General features: G+C 43.2%; 2 protein-coding genes across 4 annotated transcripts in view; one reads left to right on the top strand and one right to left on the bottom strand.

Moving 5' to 3' along the window:
- The window catches only part of LOC147101178 (breast cancer type 1 susceptibility protein homolog), a 91108-nt gene extending 73207 nt beyond the window's left edge, over nucleotides 1-17901 (bottom strand). The window contains exons 1-5 of the mRNA XM_085966398.1: nucleotides 17794-17901; nucleotides 10966-11071; nucleotides 10170-10223; nucleotides 5138-5215; nucleotides 1983-2071 (exon numbers count right to left, since the gene is read on the bottom strand). Of these exons, the coding sequence (XP_085822524.1) occupies nucleotides 1983-2071; nucleotides 5138-5215; nucleotides 10170-10223; nucleotides 10966-11045 (301 nt within the window). The 5' untranslated portion in view covers nucleotides 11046-11071; nucleotides 17794-17901. The remainder of the gene's footprint in view (nucleotides 1-1982; nucleotides 2072-5137; nucleotides 5216-10169; nucleotides 10224-10965; nucleotides 11072-17793) is intronic.
- A 132-nt stretch (nucleotides 17902-18033) lies between these two features.
- Nucleotides 18034-24418, top strand: part of nbr1a (NBR1 autophagy cargo receptor a) — a 61803-nt gene continuing 55418 nt past the window's right edge. For all 3 annotated transcript variants that reach the window (XM_085966397.1, XM_085966396.1, XM_085966394.1), the window contains exon 1: nucleotides 18034-18474. In XM_085966397.1, the coding sequence (XP_085822523.1) occupies nucleotides 18373-18474 (102 nt within the window). In that variant the 5' untranslated portion in view covers nucleotides 18034-18372. The remainder of the gene's footprint in view (nucleotides 18475-24418) is intronic.

The following is a 24418-nucleotide window of genomic DNA, read 5'->3' as shown; positions in this document are numbered from 1 at the left end:
TTGTGAATAGCTGAGGCCCAAGCATTGATCCTTGCGGAACCCCACTAGTTACAGCCTGCCAACCTGAAAACGACCGGTTTATTCCTACTCTGTTTTCTGTCCGTTAACCAATCCTCAATCCATGCTAGTATATTACCCCCAATCCCATGAGCCCTAATTTTGTTTAATAACCTCTTGTGTGACACCATTGCAACAGTGACTCCACTTCAAAAGTGCTTCATTGACTGTAAAGCGCTTTGAGATGTGGTCGTGAAAGGCGTTATATAAATGCAAGTCTTTCTTTCTTATCGAATGCCTTCTGGAAATCCAAATACTGTATACCACATTCACTGGTTACCCCATATCTATTCTGCTAGTTACAACCTCAAAAAACTCCAACAGAGTTGTCAAACACGATTTCCCTTTCATAAATCCATGTTGACTCTGCCCAATTGTGTTATTATTTTCTAAGTGCCCTGTTACCACGTCCTAAATAATAGATTCTAGCATTTTCCCTACTACTGATGTCAGGCTAACTGGTCTGTAGTTCCCCGTTTTCTTTCTTCCCTCCTTTGTTAAATCTCCTCTTCATAATTATGTTTGATTTTACTTATCCATGTGTAGGTGTAATGGATTGGAGACAGACTGACAAACGACATAGCTGACAATAGTGGTACAAAAAAATCAGCATGAAAGTGTGATTTGATGAACTACAACACAGAAAGCAGAGCTTTGGGGGGTGATCCGAGACCTTTCTTTTAAATAAGACTACATTGATGTCTTCTACTGTCACATGGATAAATAGGATGCCTGCAAGAAATGTATTTTTAAACTTAAAAATGTTGCAATGGAATTGATTTTCTTTAAAGAAGCCATTGTAAAGGTTTGAGGAATAGGGCACAAGTCAAATAAAACTCCTCAAAGATACGCATCTAGCTATGTATCCCACATTACTTGACTAGTTACCAATCATGGATGATATTCCCACGGATACTACAATTTAGGAACCATCATATTCTACAAAGCATTCCATCATCTTGATCTGTACTTATAACCTCTATTTTATTTAGGTACTGCAGTATCTACAGCATAGATAAACAGGGAGGATTCCTGCCCGTCAAACTATGGCACAGTAGTAGGCAGATGACATCCAATAGTTGTCTAGAATTCCTATAGTGTCAAAGTTTCATTTTTGAGTATTTAAGGAGGGGTACCCAAACTGAACACAGCTCCTTAGCACAACAGGTATATAGGCCTTGAAATTTCATAAATAGTATGCGATTTTGACTCTTTACTTCTGTGATTTACTAGGTTATACAGACAAAGGAATAAAAGAATGCCATTAACTAAATTTTCCCAAAATATAACCAATGACAGGGTCAATAATGTGTGTCCAGGACAGCAAGATACAGTTCTTCCTTACAAGTTAGGGGAAATAAAGAGCAAATACAAAAAAACTCATGATTTATTTCATTTTACGAAATATTACATGTGGGGGTTCCTTGGAATACAATTATTTTATTTTTTTGAGCAGAGTGTGCCCCTCCCTATCTATGTACTTAATTCCAGTGTCACCGTACTGCTAGAATTTCAACTGAAAACACCAAATTATCAGTTGCCAAATATTCATTAGTGGGGGGAAATTGATTTGGGATATCAACATACGGATCGTTGGCACCTTTGTATGAAGCTCCTTTTGTCCACTAATTTAAAGGGCAGCATTAATCCATTGATTAGAACACAAGTGTTTGCATGGTAATATTGCACAGCCTGCTTTCACCTCCATTAAGTTTGTGAAGGTTCAAAGAATCATTTGAATTTGTAGTAACTTTCTAGATTTTGTACTTTTTCCTGCTCATTAGTCACCAGTTCACAATTAGTACTGAAGGCATGCATTTTCTAAAATATACTTTTCGAAAACAATAACCCCGCAGTTTTTAAATTTATAGTGATGAGAAATGCAAGATTTACCTCAAAATAATAAAAGCAGTTTAGATACTTACACTCATAACCTGTATCCAATTCAAAGGCATGGATTGTTTTCATAATACCCTCTGTAAGTTGTTTAAAGCGAGTGCTTTCCTGCAGACTCCTGAAATGCATGGTAGTATTAGAAAACTATTTCAAGATCTATCACAAAAGAGATATATATATATATATATATATCCTGATGGAAAGTGACTGCAGCTTAGATAGTAAATGTAAAATAAACATTACACATTCCTCTGCATTAATGCGTGATATCAAGAAACGGCTGAGCGCACTGGATACAGCAAAGGCTGTGGGCCCCGACAACATCCCAGCTATCGTGCTGAAGACTTGTGCTCCAGAACTAGCCGCACCTCTAGCCAAGCTGTTCCAGTACAGCTACAACACTGGCATCTATCTGACAATGTGGAAAACTGCCCAGGTATGTTCTGTCCACAAAAAGCCAGACAAATCCAACCCGGCCAATTACCGCTCCATCAGTCTACTCTCAATCATCAGCAAAGTGATGGAAGATGTCATCGACAGCGCTATCAAGCAGCATTTACTCACCAAAAACCTGCTCACGAATGCCAAGTTTGGGTTCCGCCAAGAGCACTCGGCTCCCGACCTCATTACAGCATTGGTCCAAGCATGGACAAAGGAGCTGAATTTCAGAGGTGAGGTGAGAGTGACTGCCCTTGACATCAAGGAGTCGTAGTAAAACTGAAGTCAATGGGAATCGGGGGGGAAAACGCTCCACTGGCTGGAGTCATATCTAGTACAAAGAAAGATGGTTGTGGCGGTTGAAAGTCAATCATCACAGCCCCAGGACATCGCTGCAGGAGTTCCTCAGGGCAGTGTCCTAGGCCCAACCATCTTCAGCTGCTTCATCAATGATCTTCCCTCCAACATAAGGTCAGAAATGGGGATGTTCGCTGATGACTGCAGTGTTCAGCACCATTCACAACTCCTCAGAAAATGAAGCAGTCCATGCCCGCATGCAACAAGACCTGGATGACGTTCAGGCTTGGGCTGATAAGTGGCAGGTAACATTCGTGCCACAGAAGTGCCAGGCAATGACTATCTCCAACAAGCGAGAGGCTAACCACCTCCCCATGACATTCAATGGCATTACCATTGCCGAATCCCCCACCATCAACATCCTTGGGGGGGGGGGGGGGGGGGGGGAGGGGGTCAGCATTGACCAGAAACTTAACTGGACCAGCCACATAAATACTGTGGCAACAAGAGCAGGTCAGAGGCTAGGTATTCTGCAGTAAGAAGCTCGACACCATCCAGGACAAAGCATCCACCACCTTAAACATTCACTCTCTCCACCACTGGCGCACCGTGGCTGCAGTGTGTACCATCTACAAGATGCACTGCAGCAACTCGCCAAAGCTTCTTCAGCAGCACCTCCCAAACCTGTGACCTCTTCCACCTAGAAGGACAAGGGCAGCAGGCGCATGTGAACATCACCCCTCCAAGTCACACACCATCCTGACTTAGACGTACATCGCCGTTCCTTCATCGTCGCTGGGTCAAAATCCTAGAACTCCCTACCTAACAGCACTGTGGGAGTACCTTCACCACACGGACTGCAGCGGTTCAAGAAGGCGGCTCACCACCACCTTCTCAAGGGCAGGGATGGGCAATAAATGCTGGCCTTGCCAGCGACACCCACATCCCATAAACAAATTAAAAAAAAATTACAATCACTGTTAATGCACAGCAATGAAAAAGCACATCTGAAAACACTCAGTTGCCATCAAGATTTGACACAACTCAATTTGACACACTGGCACTAAGCTGCCATTAATTGTGGTCATGTTTCTTTAGGTACTGAAAATGTTTTCTTGACTAGCTCAATGGGTTCTTTAAATACTTTCTGTATTTGTTACCTGCCCCAATATTGCCCAGTTTGAACATGGGTACTGTTAAAAATATCATGAAAAGCTACAACCAGGGCAAAATTTCAGTGTGATTTTAAGTCTCTGAATAACCCGTGAAATGTGTTTTTTCTCTGGCTGTGAAAACCCAAATTTTGGCGTAAAATCCCTTGAATAACGTGCAACGCTGGTGTTGGAAAATATCTTGCCGGTCAGGCACCATCTGTGGGAGGGAAACAGAGTTAACGTTTCAGGTCGATGACCCTGGTCAGTGACCTGAAACGTTAACTCTGTTTCTCTCTCTCTCTCTCTCCAGAGATGCTGCCTGACCTGCTGAGCAGTTCCAGCATTTTGTTTTTATTTCAGATTTTCAGCATCCGTAGTATTTTGCTTTTGTATTGGAAAATACCTTCCTGCAGTTAATACAAACTCGAATCCTAAAAACACTTTGGTATGGTCTGGAAAAATAACCAAGCTGAAAGCACCGTGGGATGTTTAACCAATTAAAAAGGTGCCATATAAATGCAAGTAGTTGTTATTGAAAAATCAAATGTACTAATTGATGAAAAGCTCAACTGGAAGACAAGGAAGCATGAACTCCAGTAACCGCTGAACGTTAAGTGCAGTAGTGCTTTGTGGGTCATATTTAATGAGAGAGTAAATACAAGTACAGGAAACTCTTTCTTATCCGGCACCAGCGTGGTGCCGGTTGATCAAAAAGTCCGGATTACAGAGAGGTATAGTTACTAAGGTACGAGAACCCCGTACACGGCCGCAGGTGCAGGAGCCCCGGTTACACGGCACTTGTGCAGGAGTCCCGGTTACATGGCCACAGATCCAGGAGTCCCTGTTGCACGGCAACAGGTGCAGGAAGCCCGGTTACACGGCCACAGATCCATGAACCCTGGTTACACGGCCACTAATATAAAGTAAAACTTACCTGAACCTACTCCTGAATTTTGCCAGTGAAGAGAGATTTCCGGTTATTTAGGTGCCGGTTAAAAAAGAGAGTTTCCTGTATGGAGCAGATAACTGTACAACCAACCAAGGCATACCTAATTGGAGTATAATTTTTACTGGAGCAATCTGAGATACACCAATTCTTTTTATATTTTGCAACACCAGTGTTGCACGTTATTCAAGGGGTTTTACGCCATCTTTCTCTGGGGAACATACACAAAACTCACTCTTTCCCAACCCTCCTGAAGATTGTTCTTTTTGGGTTGGGGAAGAGTGTCCCCAAAATAGAGCATGAACAAAAGAAAGTGCTCGATACATTATTTACCTTAGCACTGACCTACCTCTTGGTGAGTGCGTTGTTACACAATGGGCACTGTATAGTACCTTTCTTCTTGCCAAAAAGCTTCAATATACAAAACCTTCACAAAAGAATTAAAGGAAAATAAAAAGTTAGCTGGAAAAATAGCAGCACACATTAAATAAATATTTTAATAGCTGCACCAGATCATTGCACATTGGTAAATTTCCAATGAAAAACGTGCAGGACAAGACAGTTGCAAATTCTGTTTTATAATCACTTCTCTCCATTGGTACTCTTATCACACCAGTGTGCAATCAAAATGTTAAAATTCTGGTGCATCTCCAGTAGCATTGCTCACAAGCAGTTATTTCTGGAGCACAGTTATGATATTTATCTGCTAATCTGACCTGTCTCTAAGACTACTGCTGCTCGTTGGAAAAATTAAGTTAATTGTGACTACGTATAAATTACTGAAGTCAGTTTAGAGAAGTTATAACTGCTTGTAAATTTCAGGCTTCAGGCCAGCGACTTTTTCCTTTCAAAACAAATTATTTTGAGGATACTGAGAAGCGTAAAGGAACAGAGGGACCTTGGAGTGCATGTCCACAGATCCCTGAAGGTAGCAGGAGAGGTAGATAAGGTGGTTAAGGCAGCATACGGGATACTTTCCTTTATTAGCCGAGGCATAGAATAAGAGCAGGGAGGTTATGCTTGAGCAGTATAAAACATTAGTTAGGCCACAGCTAGAGTACCGCGTACTGTTCTGGTCAGCACATTACAGGAAAGATGTGATTGCATTAGGAGGGTACAGAGGAGATTTACGAGGATGTTGCCAGTACTGGAGAATTTTAGCTATGAGGAACGATTGGATAGACTGCGGTTGTTTTCTTTGGAACAGAGAGGGCTGAGGGGAAATTTAATTGAGGTGTATAAAATTATGAGGGGCTTAGATAGAGTGGATAATAAGGACCCATTTCCCCGAGCAGAGAGGTCAATAACCAGGGGGCATAAATTTAAAGTAATTGGTAGAAGGATTAGAGGGGAGTCGAGAGCTATAGTGATAGGGGATTCTATTGTAAGGGGAATAGGTAGGCGTTTCTGCGGCCGCAAACGAGACTCCAAGATGGTATGTTGCCTCCCTGGTGCAAGGGTCAAGGATGTCTCGGAGCGGCTGCAGGGCATTCTGGAAGGGGAGGGTAAACAGCCAGTTGTCGTGGTGCATATAGGTACCAACGATATAGGTAAAAAACGGGATGAGGTCCTAAAAGCTGAATATAGGGAGTTAGGAGGTAAATTAAAAAATAGGACCTCAAAAAGGTAGTAATCTCAGGATTGCTACCAGTGCCACGTGCTAGTCAGAGTAGAAATAGAAGGATATTTCAGATGAATACGTGGCTAGAAGAATGGTGCAAGGGGGAGGGATTCAAATTCCTGGGACATTGGAACTGGTTCTGGGGGAGGTGGGACCAGTACAAACTGGACGGTTTGCACCTGGGCAGGACCGGGACCGATGCCCTAGGGGGAGTGTTTGGTAGTGCTGTTGGGGAGGGTTTAAACTAAAATGGCAGGGGGTTGGGAACCTGTGCAGGGAGACAGAGGAAAGGGAAACAAGGATAGAAGCAAAAGACAGGAAGGAGAAAAACAAAAGTGGAAGTCAGAGAAACCAAGGGTGTAAATCAAACATGGCCGCAGTAAACAATAATTCTAAAAAGTCGAAGAGTGTTAAAAAAACAAGCCTGAAGGCTTTGTGTCTTAATGCGAGGAGCATTCGTAATAAGGTGGATGAATTAGCTGCGCAAATAGATGTAAACGGATATGGTATAATTGGGATTACGGAGACATGGCTCCAGGGTGACCAAGGCTGGGAATTCAACATCCAGGAAGGACAGGCAAAAAGGAAAAGGCTGTGGGGTAGCACTGCTGGTTAAAGAGGAGATTAACACAATAGTAAGGAAGGATATTAGCTCTGATGATGTGGAATCTGTATGGGTAGAGCTGAGAAATACCAAAGGGCAGAAAATGTTAGTGGGAGTTGTATACAGACCCCCAAACAGTAATGCAGAGGTTGGGGATGGCAATAAACGGGAAATTAGAGATGCGTGCAATAAGGGAACAGCAGTTATCATGGGTGACTTTAATCTACATATAGATTGGGCTAACCAAATTAGTAACAATACTGTGGAAGAGGAATTCCTAGAGTGTATACGGGATGGATTCCTGGACTAATATGTCGAGGAACCAACTAGAGATCAGGCCATCTTATACTGGGTATTATGTAATGAGAAAGGATTAATTAGCAATCTTGTTGTGCGAGGCCCCTTGGGGAGGAGCGATCATAATATGATCGAATTCTTCATTAAGATGGAGAGTGAAGTAGTTGATTCAGAGACTTGGGTACTGAATTTAAATAAAGGAAACTACGATGGTATGAGGCTCGAGTTGGCTAGGATGGATTGGGGAATGTTACTTAAAGGGTTGACGGTGAATAGACAATGGCAAACATTTAAAGATCGCATGGATGAACTACAGAATTTGTTCATCCCTGTTTAGCATAAAAAAACAAAAAAGGTGACTCAACATTGGCTAACAAGGGAAATTAGGGATAGCATAAGATCCAAGGAGAGGACATATAAATTGGCCAGAAAAAGCAGCAAACTTGAGGATTGGGAGCAGTTTAGAATTCAGCAAAGGAGGACAAAGGGATTAATTAAGGAGGGGGAAAATACAGTACGAGTGTAAGCTTGCAGGGAACATAAAAACTGACTGTAAAAGCTTCTATAGATATGGGAAGAGAAAAAGATTGGGGAAGTCAAGCGTAGGTCCCTTGCAGTCAGAATCAGGGGGATTTATAATGGGGAAGAAAGACATGGCAGACCAATTAAATACATACTTTGGTTCTGTCTTCACAAAGGAGGACACAAATAAACTCCCAGAGATGTCGGGGAACATAGGGTCTAATGAGAGGGAGGAACTGAATGAAATCAGTATTTGTAGAGAAATGGTGTTAGGGAAATTGATGGGATTTAAGACCGATAAATCCCCAGGGCCTGATAATCTACATCCTAGGGTACTTAAGGAAGTGGCCCTAGAAATAGTAGATGCATTGCTGGTCATCTTCCAAAATTCGATAGATTCTGCAACAGTTCCCATGGATTGGAGGGTAGCTAATGTTACCCCACTATTCAAAAAGGTGGTAGAAAGAAAACGGGGAATTATAGACCGGTAAGCCGGACATCAGTAGTGGGGAAAATGCTAGAGTCCATTATAAAAGATGTACTAGCAGAGCACTTGGAAAACAGTGACAGGATCGGACAAAGTCAACATGGATTTACAAAAGGTAAATCAAGCTCGACTAATCTACTGGAATTTTTTGAGGATGTAACTGGTAGAATAGATAAGGGAGAACCGGTGTATTTGGACTTTCAGAAGGCTTTCGATAAGGTCCTGCATAAGAGATCATCATGCAAAGTTAAAGCACATGGGATTGGGGGTAAGGTACTGACTTGGATAGAAAACTGGTTGGCAGACAGGAAGCAAAGAGTTGGAATAAACGGGTCTTTTTCCAAGTGGCAGGCAGTCACTAGTGGGGTACCGCAGGGATCGGTGCTAGGACCCCCGCTATTCACAATATATATTAATGATCTAGATGAGGGAACTAGATGTAATATCTCCAAGTTTGCAGACGACACAAAGCTGGGTGGGCGTGTGTGCTGTGAGGAGGATGCAGAGAAACTCCAGTTTTGGACAGGTTGGGCCATTGGCAGATGCAGTATAATGTGGATAAATGCGAGGTTATCCACTTTGGTGGCAAAAACAGGAAGGCAGATTATTATCTGAACGGCAATAGATTGGGAAAAGGGGAAGTGCAACGAGACCTGGGTGTCCTTGTGCACTAGTCGCTGAAGGTAAGCATGCAGGTGCAGCAGGCGGTTAAGAAGGCAAGTGGTATGCTGGCCTTCATAGCGAGAGGATTCGAGTACAGGAACAAGGATGTCTTGCTGCAGTTGTACAGGGACTTGGTGAGACCACACCTTGAGTATTGTGTGCAGTTTTGGTCGCCTTATCTGAGGAAGGATGTTCTTGCCATGGAGGGAGTGCAGTGAAGATTCACCAGACTGATACCTGGGATGGCAGGAATGACGTATGGAGAGAGATTGGGTTGACTGGGCTTATATTCGCTAGAGTTTAGAAGAATGAGAGGGGATCTCATTGAAACTTATAAAATTCTAACAGGACTAGACAGACTAGATGCAGGAAGGGTGTTCCCGGTGGCAGGGGAATCCAGAACCAGGGGTCACAGGCTAAGGATAAGGGGTAAGCCATTTAGGACAGAGATGAGGAGGAATTTCTTCACCCAGAGAGTGGTGAACCGGTGGAATTCTCTACCACAGAAGATAGTTGAGGCCAATTCATTAAATATTTTCAAGAAGGAGTTAGCTATATTTCTTAAGGCTAAGGGGATCAAGCAGGGGCAGGGTACTGAATTTGGATGATCAGCCATGATCGCATTGCATGGCGGAGCAGGCTCGAGGGGCCGAATGGCCTACTCCTGCTCCTATCTTCTATGAGAAGTACCTTTTTTCACCCAGAGGGTGGTGGGGGTTTGGAACTCACTGCCTGAAAGGGTGGTAGAGGCAGAAACCCGCATCGCATTTAAAAAGTACTTGGATATGCATTTGAAGTGCCGTAACCTACAAGCAAGAGCTTGTACGGAGCAAGAGCTGAACGTGGAATTAATCTGGGTAACAGTTTCTCGGCCAGCACAGACACAATGGGCCGAATGTCCTCCTTCTGTGCTGTAAACATCCATGATTTCTATAGCTTCTACTGTAAATACAAGTTGTATACATTACGGTTATTTATTTGCTTGCTTATCTAATGCCTGAACCAAGGTTTCTTCACCCCCATACTTCTGCATGAGCAGATTCAGCTCGCAAAAAGTGTGAGGCAGTAATGTCCTTCAACCCAAGTTAATCAATAGCTTCCTAGACAATCTACTTTTTTTTTTATAAATGCGAGCAGCAACACTAAGCAACATGATTTCAGAAAGGAGAAACAGATATTTTACTTACCGACAGAACTGATGATCACATTTTGTTGATATTGGTTCTTTCATCAATTCTAAGCTAATATAAAAATGTAAGTATTAAATTCATAGATGAAGGCTATACATAACCCAGCAAAAACCAACAACAATGAGAAAATACTGAAATATTTACAAACCAGCGTGGAGATTTCTCGCATTACTTTAATAATTAGCTTATTTGGAGATGAGACAGAATCAAGACGCGTCAGAATCCATAGAAACATAGAAACTAGGAGCAGGAGTAGGCCATTCAGCCCTTCGAGCCTGCTCCACCATTCAACGAGATCATGGCTGATCATCCAAACCCTAGCACCCGGTCCCTACACTGACAGCCATTCCACCCAAACCCTATCCCCGTAACCCCACATATTTAATCCTCCCTAACACGAAGGGCCAATTTTTATATGGCCAATCAACCTAACCCGCACATCTTTGGACTGTGGGAGGAAACCGGAGCACCTGGAGGAAACCCACGCAAACACGGGGAGAATGTGCAAACTCCACATAGACAGTCACCCGAGGCCGGATTTGAACCCAGGTCCCTGGCGCTGTGAGGCAACAGTGCTAACCACTATGCCAATCCAGCATGGTTAGGAAGAATAGCACTGTGCCAGTGCATAAAACCAGAGAAAGTGCAGTGTACAGGACATAACTGAGGGTATACCAACATACTGCCCAAAGGAACCCATTAGACACGATTTTCTGGTAAATTGTATTCAAAATGAACAGCGCCTCAGATCACAATTTCTGATACTGCAGAAATGTATGAAATTGTGACTCACCATATTGGACATTCCAAATTCTTCAACATTAGGGACAGAACCTGGTGCACACGTTCAATCTCTAACTTGCACAAAGACATTTCTGTCTACTTTGTTTTGATGACCTCTGCAAATAAATGTGTACCTTATTAGAGAAAGAACCGTATAACACTGTCTTTTTCCAAGATTAAGTATGATTATATATACCAGGAAACTCTCGATTTACCGGCACCTAAAGAACCGGTAATCTCGGTTAACCGGCAAAATGCAGGAGTAGGTTCAGGTAAGTTTTACTTCATATTAGTGGCCGCTCCTGGATCTGTGGCCGTGTAACATAGAAACATAGAGATAGGAACAGGAGTAGGCCATTCGGCCCTTCGAGCCTGCTCCGCCATTCAATGAGATCATGGCTGATCTTCGTCTGAGATCATAGCTGATCTTACCAGTTCAGTACCCCGTCCCCGCCTTTTCTCCGTAACCCTTAATCCCCTTAGCCTTCAGAAATATATCCAATTCTCTCTTGAAAATATTTATTGAATTAGCCTTCACAGCCCTCTGTGGCAGGGAATTCCACAGGCTCACCACTCTTTGAATGAAGAAATTCTTCCTCATCTCTGTTTTAAATGATTTGCCCGCTATTTTTAGACTGTGGCCCCTGGTTCTGTGCTCCCCGGCCATTGGAAACATTCTCTCTGAATTCAGCCTGTCCAGGCCTGCCATAATTTTATATGTTTCGATGAGATCCCCTCTCAATCTTCTAAACTCCAGTGAGTACAAGCCCAAACTATTTAATCTCTCTTCGTAGGTCATTCCCGCCATTCCAGGTATCAGCCTGGTGAATCGCCGTTGCACTCTTTCCATGGCAAGAACATCCTTCCGCAGATGGGGCGACCAAAACTGTACACAATACTCCAGATGCGGTCTCACCAGCACCTTGTACAGCTGTAGTAAGGTATCCCTAGTCCTATACTCGAACCCCCTTGATATGAAGGCCAACATACCATTTGCCTTCTTAATCGCCTGTTGCACCTGCATGCTCTCCTTCAGTGACTGGTGCACAAGAACACCCAGGTCCCTCTGCACTTCCCCATCTCCCAATCTATTGCCATTTAGATAATAATCTACCCTCCTGTTTTTACCCCCAAAGTGGATAACCTCGCATTTATCCACATTATAGTGCATCTGCCACGTATCCGCCCATTCCCCCAACTTGTCCAAATCGCACTGTAGCCTCCTGACATCCTCATCAGAGCCCACCCCTCCTCCTAGTTTAGTGTCGTCAGCGAATTTGGAAATATTGCATCCAATTCCCTGATCCAGATCATTTATATATAGTGAACAGCTGGGGTCCCAGGACAGATCCTTGCGGCACCCCGCTGGTCACTGCCTGCCACTCCGAAAACGAGCCATTTATTCCAACTCTCTGTTTTCTATCCGCCAGCCAGTTCTCTATCCACGTTAATACTTTGCCCCCAATCCCATGAGCCTTAATTTTGCATGATAATCTTTTGTGTGGAACCTTATCGAAGGCTTTCTGGAAGTCAAGGTACACCACATCCACTGGCTCTCCCCCATCTATTTTACCAGTTACTTCCTCAAAAAATTCCAGCAGATTAGTCAAACACGATTTACCCTTTGTAAATCCATGTTGACTCTGTCCGATCCTTTCCCCATTTGTCAAGTGCTCCGCTATTTTATCCTTAATAATGGACTCTAGCATTTTGCCCACAACCGATGTAAGGCTTACTGGTCTATAATTCCCTGCTTTCTCTCTACCCCCCTTTTTAAATATTGGGGTAACATTAGCTACCCTCCAATCCACGGGTACTGTTCCCGAGTCAATGGAGTTCCGGAAGATGATCCTTAGAGCATCTGCTATCTCCAGGGCCACCTCCTTAAGTACCCTAGGATGTAGTTTATCAGGCCCCGGGGATTTGTCGGCCTTCAGTCCCCTCAACTTACCCAACACCATATCCCTAGAGATACTAATTTCTGTCAGCTCCTCCCTCTCATTAGTCCCTATGTTTGCTGATATTCCTGGGAGGTTATTTGTGTCCTCCTTTGTGAATACAGAACCAAAGTATGAGTTTAATTGGTCTGCCATTTCCTTATTCTCCATTATATATTCTCCCGAATCGGACTGCAAGGGACCGACTTGGGATTTTACCAGTCTTTTCCTCCTGATATACCGATAAAAGCTTTTGCAGTCTGTCTTTATGTTTGCTGCAAGTTTACTTTCGTATTCTATTTTCCCCTTCCTGATTAATCCCTTTGTCCGGTCTGGTGCTTTTTTTTGCCAGTTGATATGCCCTTTTTTTTGATTTTATGCTGTCCCTAATTTCCCTCGTTATCCACGGTTGAGTCACCTTTTTAGGTTTATTTTTATGCCAAACCGGTATAAACATGTTCTGGAATTCTTCCATTCTATCTTTGAATGCTTGCCATTGTCTATCCACTGTCAATCCCCCCAGAAACACCACCCAATCAATCTTACCCAATTCCCGTCTCATACCCTCGTAATTCCCTTTATTTAAGTTCTGGACCTTAGTCTCTGATTCAATTTCCTCACTCTCCATCTCGACTGAGAGCTCGATCATATTATGATCGCTCTGACCCAAGGGGCCTCGTAACCGGGGTTCCTGCACCTGTTGCTATGCAACAGGGAAGCCTGGATTTGTTGCTGTGTACGGGGCTCTCGTACCTTTTACTATACCTCTCTGTAATCCGGACTTTTTGATAAACCGGCACCACGCCGGTGCCGGAGAAAAAAAAAGTTTCCTGTAAACTGCAATTTAATTGAATAGTATCTCAACTTCTAAATGATATGAATCTTATAATCACAGTATACCATTCTTTCTGCTTGATTTCCTCAGAGGCCACTATGGTTGAATTGTATGATTTAATATTCTAACGGAGAGTATAATAAAAATATATTTTGCAGTTGCAAGGAAATTGAAAACTGATATCCAACATACAAGCATCAAGTAGCTAGATGCAGACAGAAACCAGTCACAAGCAGTTCTGCTTAGAGTAATGAGCCGAGAGGTTACTTCATCTGTGGGAGAAAGCCAGATTCATAGCCGCAACTCTCGGTGTTCGGGGAGCTGGAACCAATGTCGGCCAGCTAGCACATGGGTGATGGGTGAATAGGACTTGGTGCGAGTTAGGATACGCACAACAGAGATTTGGAGGAGTTTAACTGGGTGGAAGATGGGAGAGCAGCCAGGAGAGTACTGGAATAGTCAAGTCTGCAGGTAACAGATGAGGAGCTCAGCAGCATATGGGCTGAGACAGGACGGAGATGGGTGTTATTACAGAGGTGGAAATAGGCAGTCTTGGTGATGGAAGAGGATATGGGGGTCGGAAGCTCAACTCAGGGTCAAATAGGATTGCACGGTCTGGTGCAGCTGAAGCTAGTGGCCAGAGAGGGGGATGGAATCGACGTAATCTGATTTTTTTTTTTTTTAAATCTCTCGTCTCCCTGATCAGTCAAATCTCACTCATTAGGAATGCTTCTTCTATATATCAGAAGTTCTCAAATGGATTCTAATGCACGTAAAAAGATCTATTGGCCTGGAATTTGTGGTCGGGATGGCAGTGAACTGGCAGCGTTTGTCGTTAATCCACCTATGAAACTGACCGCAACTTTGGGATTTGGCGCATGCGCAGGTGGAAATCCCGAAGTTGCAGTCTGTCAATGACAGCCCGAACTGGCTGCGCTGTGGCCCCCACCCCTACAGTGCCAGCAATCTGTGAAATCTCGTAAATGATTGAAACTGACGAAAACTTCCACTCTTCCTCATTAATTACGCTGTTAAATTCCCCCCTTAAAATTTAGACCCAAAGGGATTCGGTGTAACTGGGGTTTTAACAGCATATTTACAGCTAAACAAATATGTTAAGGGCCTGGAAAACTAATTTAAATTTTGTGAAGTGTGAAATCTGTTCATTTTAATAAAAATTCAAGTACAAGAAACTTCAAAAAAAAGTTTTGTAATTTTTTTCTTTACATTTGTCCATCTTTATTTCAGGTTTGCCTTTTCCCCATGCGAGAGCCCCAATCTTTCTTTTGCTCTAACTATTTTAAAAAGTTAGAATTTTAAGGGCTTATTCACTTCCTTGTTTGCCGTCTGTGAGAATGAATAAGAACATAAGAAATAGGAGCAGGAGTAGGCCATACGGCCCCTCGAGCCTGCTCCACCATTCAATAAGATCATGGCTGATCATCGACCTCAACTCCACTTTCCTGTCCGATCTCCATATCCCTTGATTCCCCTAGAGTCCAAAAATCTATCGATCTCAGCCTTGAATATACGCAAAGACTCAGCATTCATAGCCCTCTGGGGCAGATAATTCCAAAGATTAACAACCCTCTGACTAAGAAATTTCTCCTCATCTCGGTCTTAAATGGCCTACCCCTTATAGACTATGCCCCCTAGTTCTAGACACTCCAGCCAGGGGAAACAACCTCTCAGCATCTACCCTGTCAATCCCCTTCAGAATCTTGTATGTTTCAATGAGATCACCTCTCATTCTTCTAAACTCGAGAGTATAGGCCCATTCTACACAATCTCTCATCATAGGACAGTCCTCTAATCCCAAGAATCAACCTAGTGAACCTTTGTTGCACCGCCTCCAAGGCAAGTATATCCTTCCTTAGATAAGGAGACCAAAACTGTGCCCAGTACTCCAGGTGTGTCTCACCAAGGCCCTGTACAATTGTAGCAAGACTTCCTTACTCTTATACTCCAACACCCTTGCAATAAAGGCCAACATGCCATTTGCCTTCCTTATTTCTTGAAGTAGCTGCATGCTAGCTTTCTGTGTTTCTTGCACGAGGACACCCAAATCTCTCTGAACACCAACATTTAAAAGTTTCTCACCATTTAAAAAATATTCTGTTTTTCTATTCGGCCTACCAAAGTGAATAACCTCACATTTCCCTACATTATACTCCATCTGCCACCTTACTGCCCACTCACTTAGTCTATCTATATCCCTTTGCAGACTATGTGTTCTCCTCACAGCTTCCTGTCCCACCTAGCTTTGTATCATCAGCAAACTTGGATACATTACACTCGGTCCCTTCACCTAGGTTATTAATATAGATTGTAAATAACAGGCCCCAACACTGATCCTTGCGGCACCCCATGAGTTACAGCCGGCCAACCTGAAAAAGACCTGTTTATCCCTACTCTGTTTTCTGTCAGTTAATCAATTCTTTATCCATGCTACTATATTACCCCCAACCCCATGAGCCCTTATATTGTGTAATAACCTTTTATGTGGCACCTTATCGAATGCCTTTTGGAAATCCAAATACACTACATCCACTGGTTCCCCTTTATCTACCCTGCTAGTTACATCCTCAAAGAACTCTAATAAAAATGTCAAACACGATTTCCCTTTCATAAAACCATGTTGACTCTGCCTAATCATGTTATGATTTTCCAAGTGCCCTGATACCATTTCCTTAACAATGGATTCCAGCATTTTCCCAACAACTGATGTCAGGCTAACTGGCCTGTAGCTCCGTTTTCTCTCTCCCGCCTTTGCTGAATTCTGCCTTTTGATTGGCTGCTTAGACAGCCTGTTGACATCACAGCAGTTCGAACAAGGGAATCCCCACTACAGTCCATTGCATTGAAGGTCGGAAAACCCGTAGTTCTCAACACAGGGATTGCGAGATCCTTGTGCGGGGCCAACAGCGAACGCCTTCGCTTTGCTGCTGATTGCAAATCCTGGGCTAATATGCTTTCCTGTTTTCCAGGAACCAATCAAGAAACAGTTCAACGCTTACTTCCTAGTGGTCATTGAACACATCTCAAATTCCTCAATGTGCAGGTGTGCTCGTCACCTCCCATCTTTCTCTGGAGAACAAACACAAAACTCACTACTTACTATAAGCAATACCACAGGAAATTGCAGTTTAAAACTAAACCTACTTTGATTCAGGCCCTTAAAAGAAAAACAACTCTTGTTTAAGCTTGAGGAACAGCACCTGATCTTTCAATTAGCCACTTTACAGCCTTCTGGACGCAACATTGAATTCAACAATTTCAGACCATAAACACTACTCCCATTTTTTCCCCAGACAGCAGTTGCTGGTAATGATTCTGATTGTAGCATTTTAAGCTCCCCTAGACCCATCTTTTGTTTCTTGTCCCATTCCCTCCCCCTTTTGCCTTGCACCATCATATGCCCTATCATTTAATCTCTCCTGTCTTCCACCCTATCACAGACCTTCCCTTTTGTTCTTTCCTCCCCCTTTCTCTGCACTTACTTAAAACCTGTTCCATCTAACTTTTTCCAGTTCTGTGAAAGGTCATTGACCTGAAACGTTAACTGTTTCTCTCTCCACAAATGCTGCCCGACCTGCTGAATGTTTTCCAGCATTTTCTGTTTTCATTTCAGATTTCCAGGAACCGCAGTATTTTGCTTTGGCTCTTGTTTATTTTGACGGTTTCGCACAGACCATAAATCTTATTCCTCTATGTTCACAGCCCTACAATAAGCCAGCGAAACATGGCCAAGTTTGCTAACATCAGTAAACATAAATCCGCTGCACAAATTGTGAAGGCTTTTAGCACATTACTTTCTGCAGTAGTCGATAGTTTGTTTATAACAACAGGTTCCGCAATTCATACAACACTGGAGCTTTCTCACTTGCTTAAACTCCTCGATTTCAATACCGGCGATAGGAAGGGAAATATTCCCTTCCAGATGACAATTCCTAACACGAATCCACGGTGAAAGACTGCACCGATTCAGCTCATTGCTCACACAGAAGGCCCGCTCACTGGAAACACTGCAATTCGTGCACACTTTTAATTAAAATAACCCTCATACCTGGAGTAGGGGGAAAAGCCCGATCCGTGCACAGTGGCCCAGAGCGGCGATGATCCCGGTGGCCTACCCGCTCCTCTCACAGTCCGACCGCCGCCGCCATATTTTGGTTTTCCCGCATTTCCAGCTGGTCATGTGACGCAGCAGACGACGTCATGGCGCGTGACGTCAGACGCTGCGTGATAACACGTGATCCGCCGGGCGGGCCGATTGTGCGCTGAAAACACCATGACGTCAGACACACTTTGAATTGAGATTCGTGAGATGGCGGCGGCCCTCCCGCCGCTCCGCATTTCTTAGCCGCAGCTCCCAGTCTCCTGAAGTCACTGTTGGGGGTTTTGTTTTTGGGAACCAATTATTATTATAAAAATGTCAGCTGACGGCGCGCTGGCCAATGGGAGGCGGTGTTTACCTCCGGGCCGGGGTGTGATGTAAACAGAGGAGACGGCGCTGGAGAATCGGACATCTGTCCCCGCAGACAGCTCAAAGCGCGGGGGGAAGGGCTGGGGGTGGGATATTAGTAAAAGAATAACCGGCCCGCCAACCAGCCTTGGAACCAACCGGAGGGTGGGCCGCGCAAGGATGGAGGAGCAGATCAAACTGAACGTGACCAGTGGCGGAGAGACTCAAACTTTTCTGGTGTGCGACTCGGAAAAGACGACATGGGCGGATCTGGAAGCCATGGTGAGCGAGTGGGTGGGTGAGTGGTGAGCTCCGGGCCCAGGCTCCAGGCCCAACTGTGTGGCCAGGCATTTTCCGTCCGAGTTTTGACGGAGCGCTGGGCCTAGGCCTGGGCCCTGCCAACCAGCTGACACAAGGAAGTGGGCCCCGATTATTATCGATCTGTGTGTGGCCTGACCACACGGCCTGCAAAGGTCAATTCGCAGTTTGATTTCACTCCGTGTTTTCGCTTTCGATGTAGTTGTTTGCTATTTTAGAAATTGGATTGATTTTTTATTAAACTATGCCGTTCTGTAGCTTGTTTTCCTAAATTTCCTCATTCCCCCCCCCCCCCCCCCCTATAATGCTTTGTAAAAGTTTGGGTATGGAATTTATCCTGCGATTTCGGAAAGCTGCAGTTTATTTGTATAGTTTCTTAATATCAGATTCAAATAATATTATCTGTTTCCAAAATGTATATAATTTATTGTTTCTTTCATCTTTCTGGCCTGCGTCAGACATGAAGTTGATTTATCCAGTCGTTTTTCATACTTTTTTACAAAAAAACTTAGGTGATGCCTTGCACAATGGACCCTGGCACTTCACCTCGGTCTCTTAGTTAAAAGAAACATTTTGATTAGATGTCAATACATTGTTTACCATTCTAAATATTTTATATTTAATAATGTGATACTACCCTGTTTTTCAAATGAGTGAAAGCCAGTTTGTGAGTTTGCTTCGATACACATAAACATATCCTGTTTACATTAGAAGGATAATGCTGATGTGGCATTACTATGGATATTACCAGGAATGGTGTACAGCTTGAGATCCAGAATTTGTTTATAGTGTGAGGTAGCCTGACGAATACTGGTATGATACCTCCCTCAGTATGAATTTGTCATGTCTATGCTGGTTAACAGATTTGCAGTTTAGCAGCCATTTTGAGGTGGTCTAAAACCTAATCCGTGAACAGGCTGTTGGGTGCTGCTTGTCGATGGTAATATTCTGATTTTCAGCTCTGGCTGAAGCTCTTGTTGAGGTGTTTGTTGAGTGGGCAGTATCCCAAGTTCTTAAGCAGTACACTTTTTTTATATTATTTGAATCTTAAATGATCTACAAGATCACCAGTTTTTGTGTTATAATTCTTTGTGTAAACATTTATCTATAATCCTATTGGCTTTATATTTTGTATACTGCTGAAAAGTCATTGATTGCAAATTATTTTAAAACATTTTATATTATTGGTAGAAAGACCAGAATATTCCATCAAATAAGCCTGTATTGTAAGATGTACTTGTAGGTTATAGATGTTTACAAATGGCCAAAAAGGTGTTAATGAAAGATCAATGAATTGATGGATAAAACAAATGTTTTTAATTTTTCTTTGATCTTGGTGAGTTTTTTTGTGCTCATCAGAGTTTTGAGATTTAATTTTTTTTCATCCCATATCAACATCAAGATTTAGCATCTCGTATTATCATCAAGCTAGGTTAGATCTGAGCTAAAACCCCTCCAACAGCACCTTAGCAATGTGCCTTAACTTGATCTCTTAAGAATTTCTTACTAAACTGATGTGATATTCCTTTATACACACCAAACATCATTGTGGACTGCAGTAATACTTAGTACATAATTATGAGCAGTTTTGGACTATGGATCTGTGTCTAACTTGACTAGTTTAAAGGATGGGCAGCACGGTGGCATAGTGGTTAGCACTGTTGCCTCACAGCGCCAGGGACCCGGGTTCAAATCCGGCCTCGGGTGACTGTCTGTGTGGAGTTTGCACATTCTCCCTGTGTTTGCGTGGGTTTTCTGCGGGTGCTCCGGTTTCCTCCCACAGTCCAAAGATGTGCGGGTTAGGTTGATTGGCTGTGATAAAAAAAATTGGCCCTTAGTGTTAGGGGGGATTAAATACACGTGGGGTTACGGGGTTACGGGGATAGAGCTTGGGTGGGATGGCGGTCGGTGTAGGGACCGGGTGCTAGGGTTTGGATGATCAGCCATGATCTCGTTGAATGGCGGAGCAGGCTCGAAGGGCCGAATGGCCTACTCCTGCTCCTATCTTCTATGTTTCTATGATTCAATAATCATCATCGGAAGCATGGGATATTTACCCCATTAGTCTGGCCTGGCTTTAGCCTAGGTCCCAAAGGTAAAAGAATGGTGTTCAAACCAGTCCCCATTAGTTAAATGTTACTTAAAAGAGCCAAACAACACTTTTTTAAAAAATCTAGTATGAAAACCCACTAAGAAAGAAGGGCTCCATCAAGTTGCCCAACCATCTTTCTATTCTTTGCAAAATGCTAAGAATCTGTGTGAAATAGTCATTAGATCTCACTTGGACTTGGTTTGTCAAAGTTTAGATTTAAAAAAAAAACATAAATGTGTGTAGCACAGCTTCAGTTCACTTGATCCTGCTGGCCTTCAGTTATCCATGATGTGGAGATGCCGGTGTTGGACTGGGGTGGACAAATGTGAGAAGTCACACAACACCAGGTTATAGTCCAACAGCTTTATTTGAAATCACAAGCTTTCGGAGCGCTGCTCCTTCGTCAGGTGAAGTGGAGAGATGCATACAGACACAGCATATATAGTCAGAGAACACTGCCAGATGATTACAGGTAATCTTTCTAACTGCTAGAAAGATTACCTGTAATCATCTGGCAGTGTTCTCTGACTATATATGCTGTGTCTGTATGCATCTCTTCACTTCACCTGACGAAGGAGCAGCGCTCCGAAAGCTTGTGATTTCAAATAAAGCTGTTGGACTATAACCTGGTGTTGTGTGACTTCTCACATTCAGTTATCCTGTTGGATATAAGAGACATAATACTGAGCCTATACTCTCCCCTCACAAGTGCTATCATGAAGCATGTAGCACCAATGGTTGATAACTCAAACATGATCATCCGGGTAAGATGGCTTCTTTAAAGTGTTGCTTCCTTGGGTAATAGTCAAAGGTGTGCAGTAAATGTCTTGAATGATGAAGCATTCTTTGTTTGTAATATATAGGTGGCATAAAAACAGGTAGCAGCCAGAGGCAAAAGTAATCCAATAATTGCAGCCCAGAACAAACTCATAAACTAATGCTTGCTGTAACAACCCTGCTTTAGTAAATGGTTGAATTTTTGTGTATAGACCAGGAGGCCCGTCTGGAAGAAGTTCCAAATAAAGGGAGATTTTTGTAAAACTTTACACCTGTTATTCCTTTTATTTGATTTATACAAAGTGTTAAGATGCTCCAGTAGCATCTCTTGTATTCCAAACTTTTTATATGGCACCATTCATGATCTCAGGACATTCCAAAGCATCTCTCAGTCAGTGGGGTACTGTACTTCTGTTGTGTAGTCACTGATGTAGGGAAACGTAGCAGAAAGCTTGCCCAAGGCAAGGTCCACAAATGGCAATGGGACACATGACCAGATAATCTGCTTTTAGTGATGTTGAGTGAAGGATAATATAGAAACGATCTAATTTTATGAAAACAATTTGTCTAGGTAATATTTAAAGTTGCTTTGCTGAATAATATAGTTTAATGGTTAAAGGATGAATGTAGGCCAGGACATTAGCAATAACTCACTGATCTTAAACTAATGCCATGGGATCTTTTACGTCCAGCTGAACAAGCAGATGAGACCTTGGTGTGATGTCTCATGAAAAAGACTCCCTCAGTACAGCAAAGTATCAGCCTAGATTATCTGTTCAAGTCCTAGAGTGGAGTTTGAGCCAACAACCTTCTGACTCCGGCACAATTGGTATCACTGAGTCAAACTGGTACTTCATTTAAAGCTCAAAAACTCAAACTTGCTGACCATGTGAAATAATGGACTCAGTCCATCTTCTGAACTTTTTTTTGTGTGTATTGAGTTAGCTCAGTGCATGTTGAGAATTGCAGTTCTTTTCATTCCTGCTCCTTCCTCACCCACTTGGATTCTGTTATGCCAGTGCTGAGGTTGCAGGTATTCCTTTGTGGGAAATACTTATTTTATTTTCTAACATTATGCAAGATTAAGCATTATTAAGATGCTGAACTGAATGCTATATGGAGCAGGTTACGCAAATACTTTGGTACACTGGACTATCTCACAAGTTTGTGAAATACATTTTTATCTTACTTTTAATGGAGAACATATCAAACTGGGTGTGATGTACAGTTTGGAGGTCAAAGTCTTTGCAGAATTACTTGCCTATTACTTGCCCGGGGTGGGGGAAAACCAAGGTTTCTGCCCAGACAGGGAACTGATCCCTAGGGATACATTTTCACCTTCACCACCTGGGTAGTAATCTGAAATCAATGGAATGAAAATTGGGTGGGTTCTACAACAGGCAGGCGTGTGCTCCGTCAGATGATTGCCCAGTCGGTGAAGAACAAATAGTATGCCCTAGTGTTAGGAGGTCTGTGTTGTCAGGAAAGACTAGAGACTTGGGCTTTCTAGGCTAGGACATAGGGTTCAAACTAGTACAAGGTAAATTTATGACTGATAGCAGGAAGTAATTCACATGAAAGGTGATCAACACATGAAATGGACTTCTGGGTAGGCAAAAACCTTGCAATGATTTAAGAAACCAACTGGATGTTGTAATGGGGAACACTGTAGGGGTTATTGTATTTATTTTGTGAATTCAACAGTTTTACAACTTAGCAGTTGTGAATGGTTCTTTACATTGTGATTTTGCTAAGTATTTTACACAAGAACAAATCAACAATCCCCAGTCTGCAAAGTCTATCAATAAATGACCTGCATTTCCATGCACTGTTCCCAGCCCACCAGAACCTGACCTGCTCTGATCCACTGCCCAATCTGCAGCTGTTCCTGGGTCTGGGTTGGAATTTTATCATTAATGATAGCACTTGTATACTATGGTGGTGGGCATGCCTGGTGAATACATAAAGTCTATCCTCAGTTTATGAAGTTAGATTTGCTTACAGGTTGCACAGAATTGGTTGAGGCCATTGTTATATGCTTAACAGTTTGAGGCCAAATAGGATATCGGGGTCAGCATTAATCTTCTTCGGCAGTCCCTCGAAACCGAGGATGACTTGCTTCCACACTAAAAATGAGTTCTCGGGTGACTGATGAGTCCAATGTGGGACCTACAGTCTCTGTCACAGGTGGGGCTGATGGTGGTTGAAGGGGCGGGTGGGTGGGGTGCTTGGGTTGATGTGCGCTCCTTCTGCTTGCTCCCGGCCAAGAGACTCGGAAGTGTTCGACGCCTTCCCAGATGCTTCTCCTCCACTTTGAGCGGTCTTGGGCCGGGGATTCCCAGGTGTCTGAGGGGATGTTGCACTTTTTCAAGGAGGCTTTGAGGGTACCCTTGAAGTGTTTCCTCTGCCCACCTGGGGCTCTCCTGCTGTGTCGGAGCTCCGAGTAGAGCGCTTGTTTTGGGAGTCTCGTATTGGGCATGCAGACGATGTGGCCTGTATATCGGAGCTGATCGAGCGTGGTTAAAGCTTCGATGCTGGGCATGTTGGCCTGCGCGAGAACACTTGACGTTGGTGCGCCTATCCTGCCAATGGATTTGCAGGATCTTGCGGAGGCAGCGTTGATGGTACCTCTCCAGTGCTTTGAGGTGCCTGCTGTACATGGTCCATGTCTCTGAAGCATACAGGAGGGCGGAAATCTCTACTGCATTAATACAAAGGACTCTGAAACACAAGTTAAGTCCTATATATCATACTTCAGTTCCATAAACCTTGTCACCTAGGCGACAACCCTTCTGAAGGTTCAAAACACTTGTATCTTTATAGGCCTATTTGTTCACGGCTTTCTGGAGAGCTTTCAGATATTTTGGTACAGTTTGCTGGTAATTGACTTGGATTTTGTACCTAAGCAACAGGATTAAGCAAATTGACGTATGACCTGTAAAGTAATTCACAGTGTAATTTCTATTCACTGTTGACAGCTTACCTGGAATTCATTCTTGACCTGTGTTGTTATTGTAGGTGTGGGAAAGAAACAGTTTT

This window comes from Somniosus microcephalus, chromosome 24, assembly GCF_052327205.1.
Source record: "Somniosus microcephalus isolate GS21.2 chromosome 24, FLI_Smic_1.0, whole genome shotgun sequence".
NCBI classification, from domain to species: Eukaryota; Metazoa; Chordata; class Chondrichthyes; order Squaliformes; family Somniosidae; genus Somniosus; species Somniosus microcephalus.
Note: the sequence above shows the minus strand (reverse complement) of the source record. Positions and strands in the feature narration are given on the sequence as shown.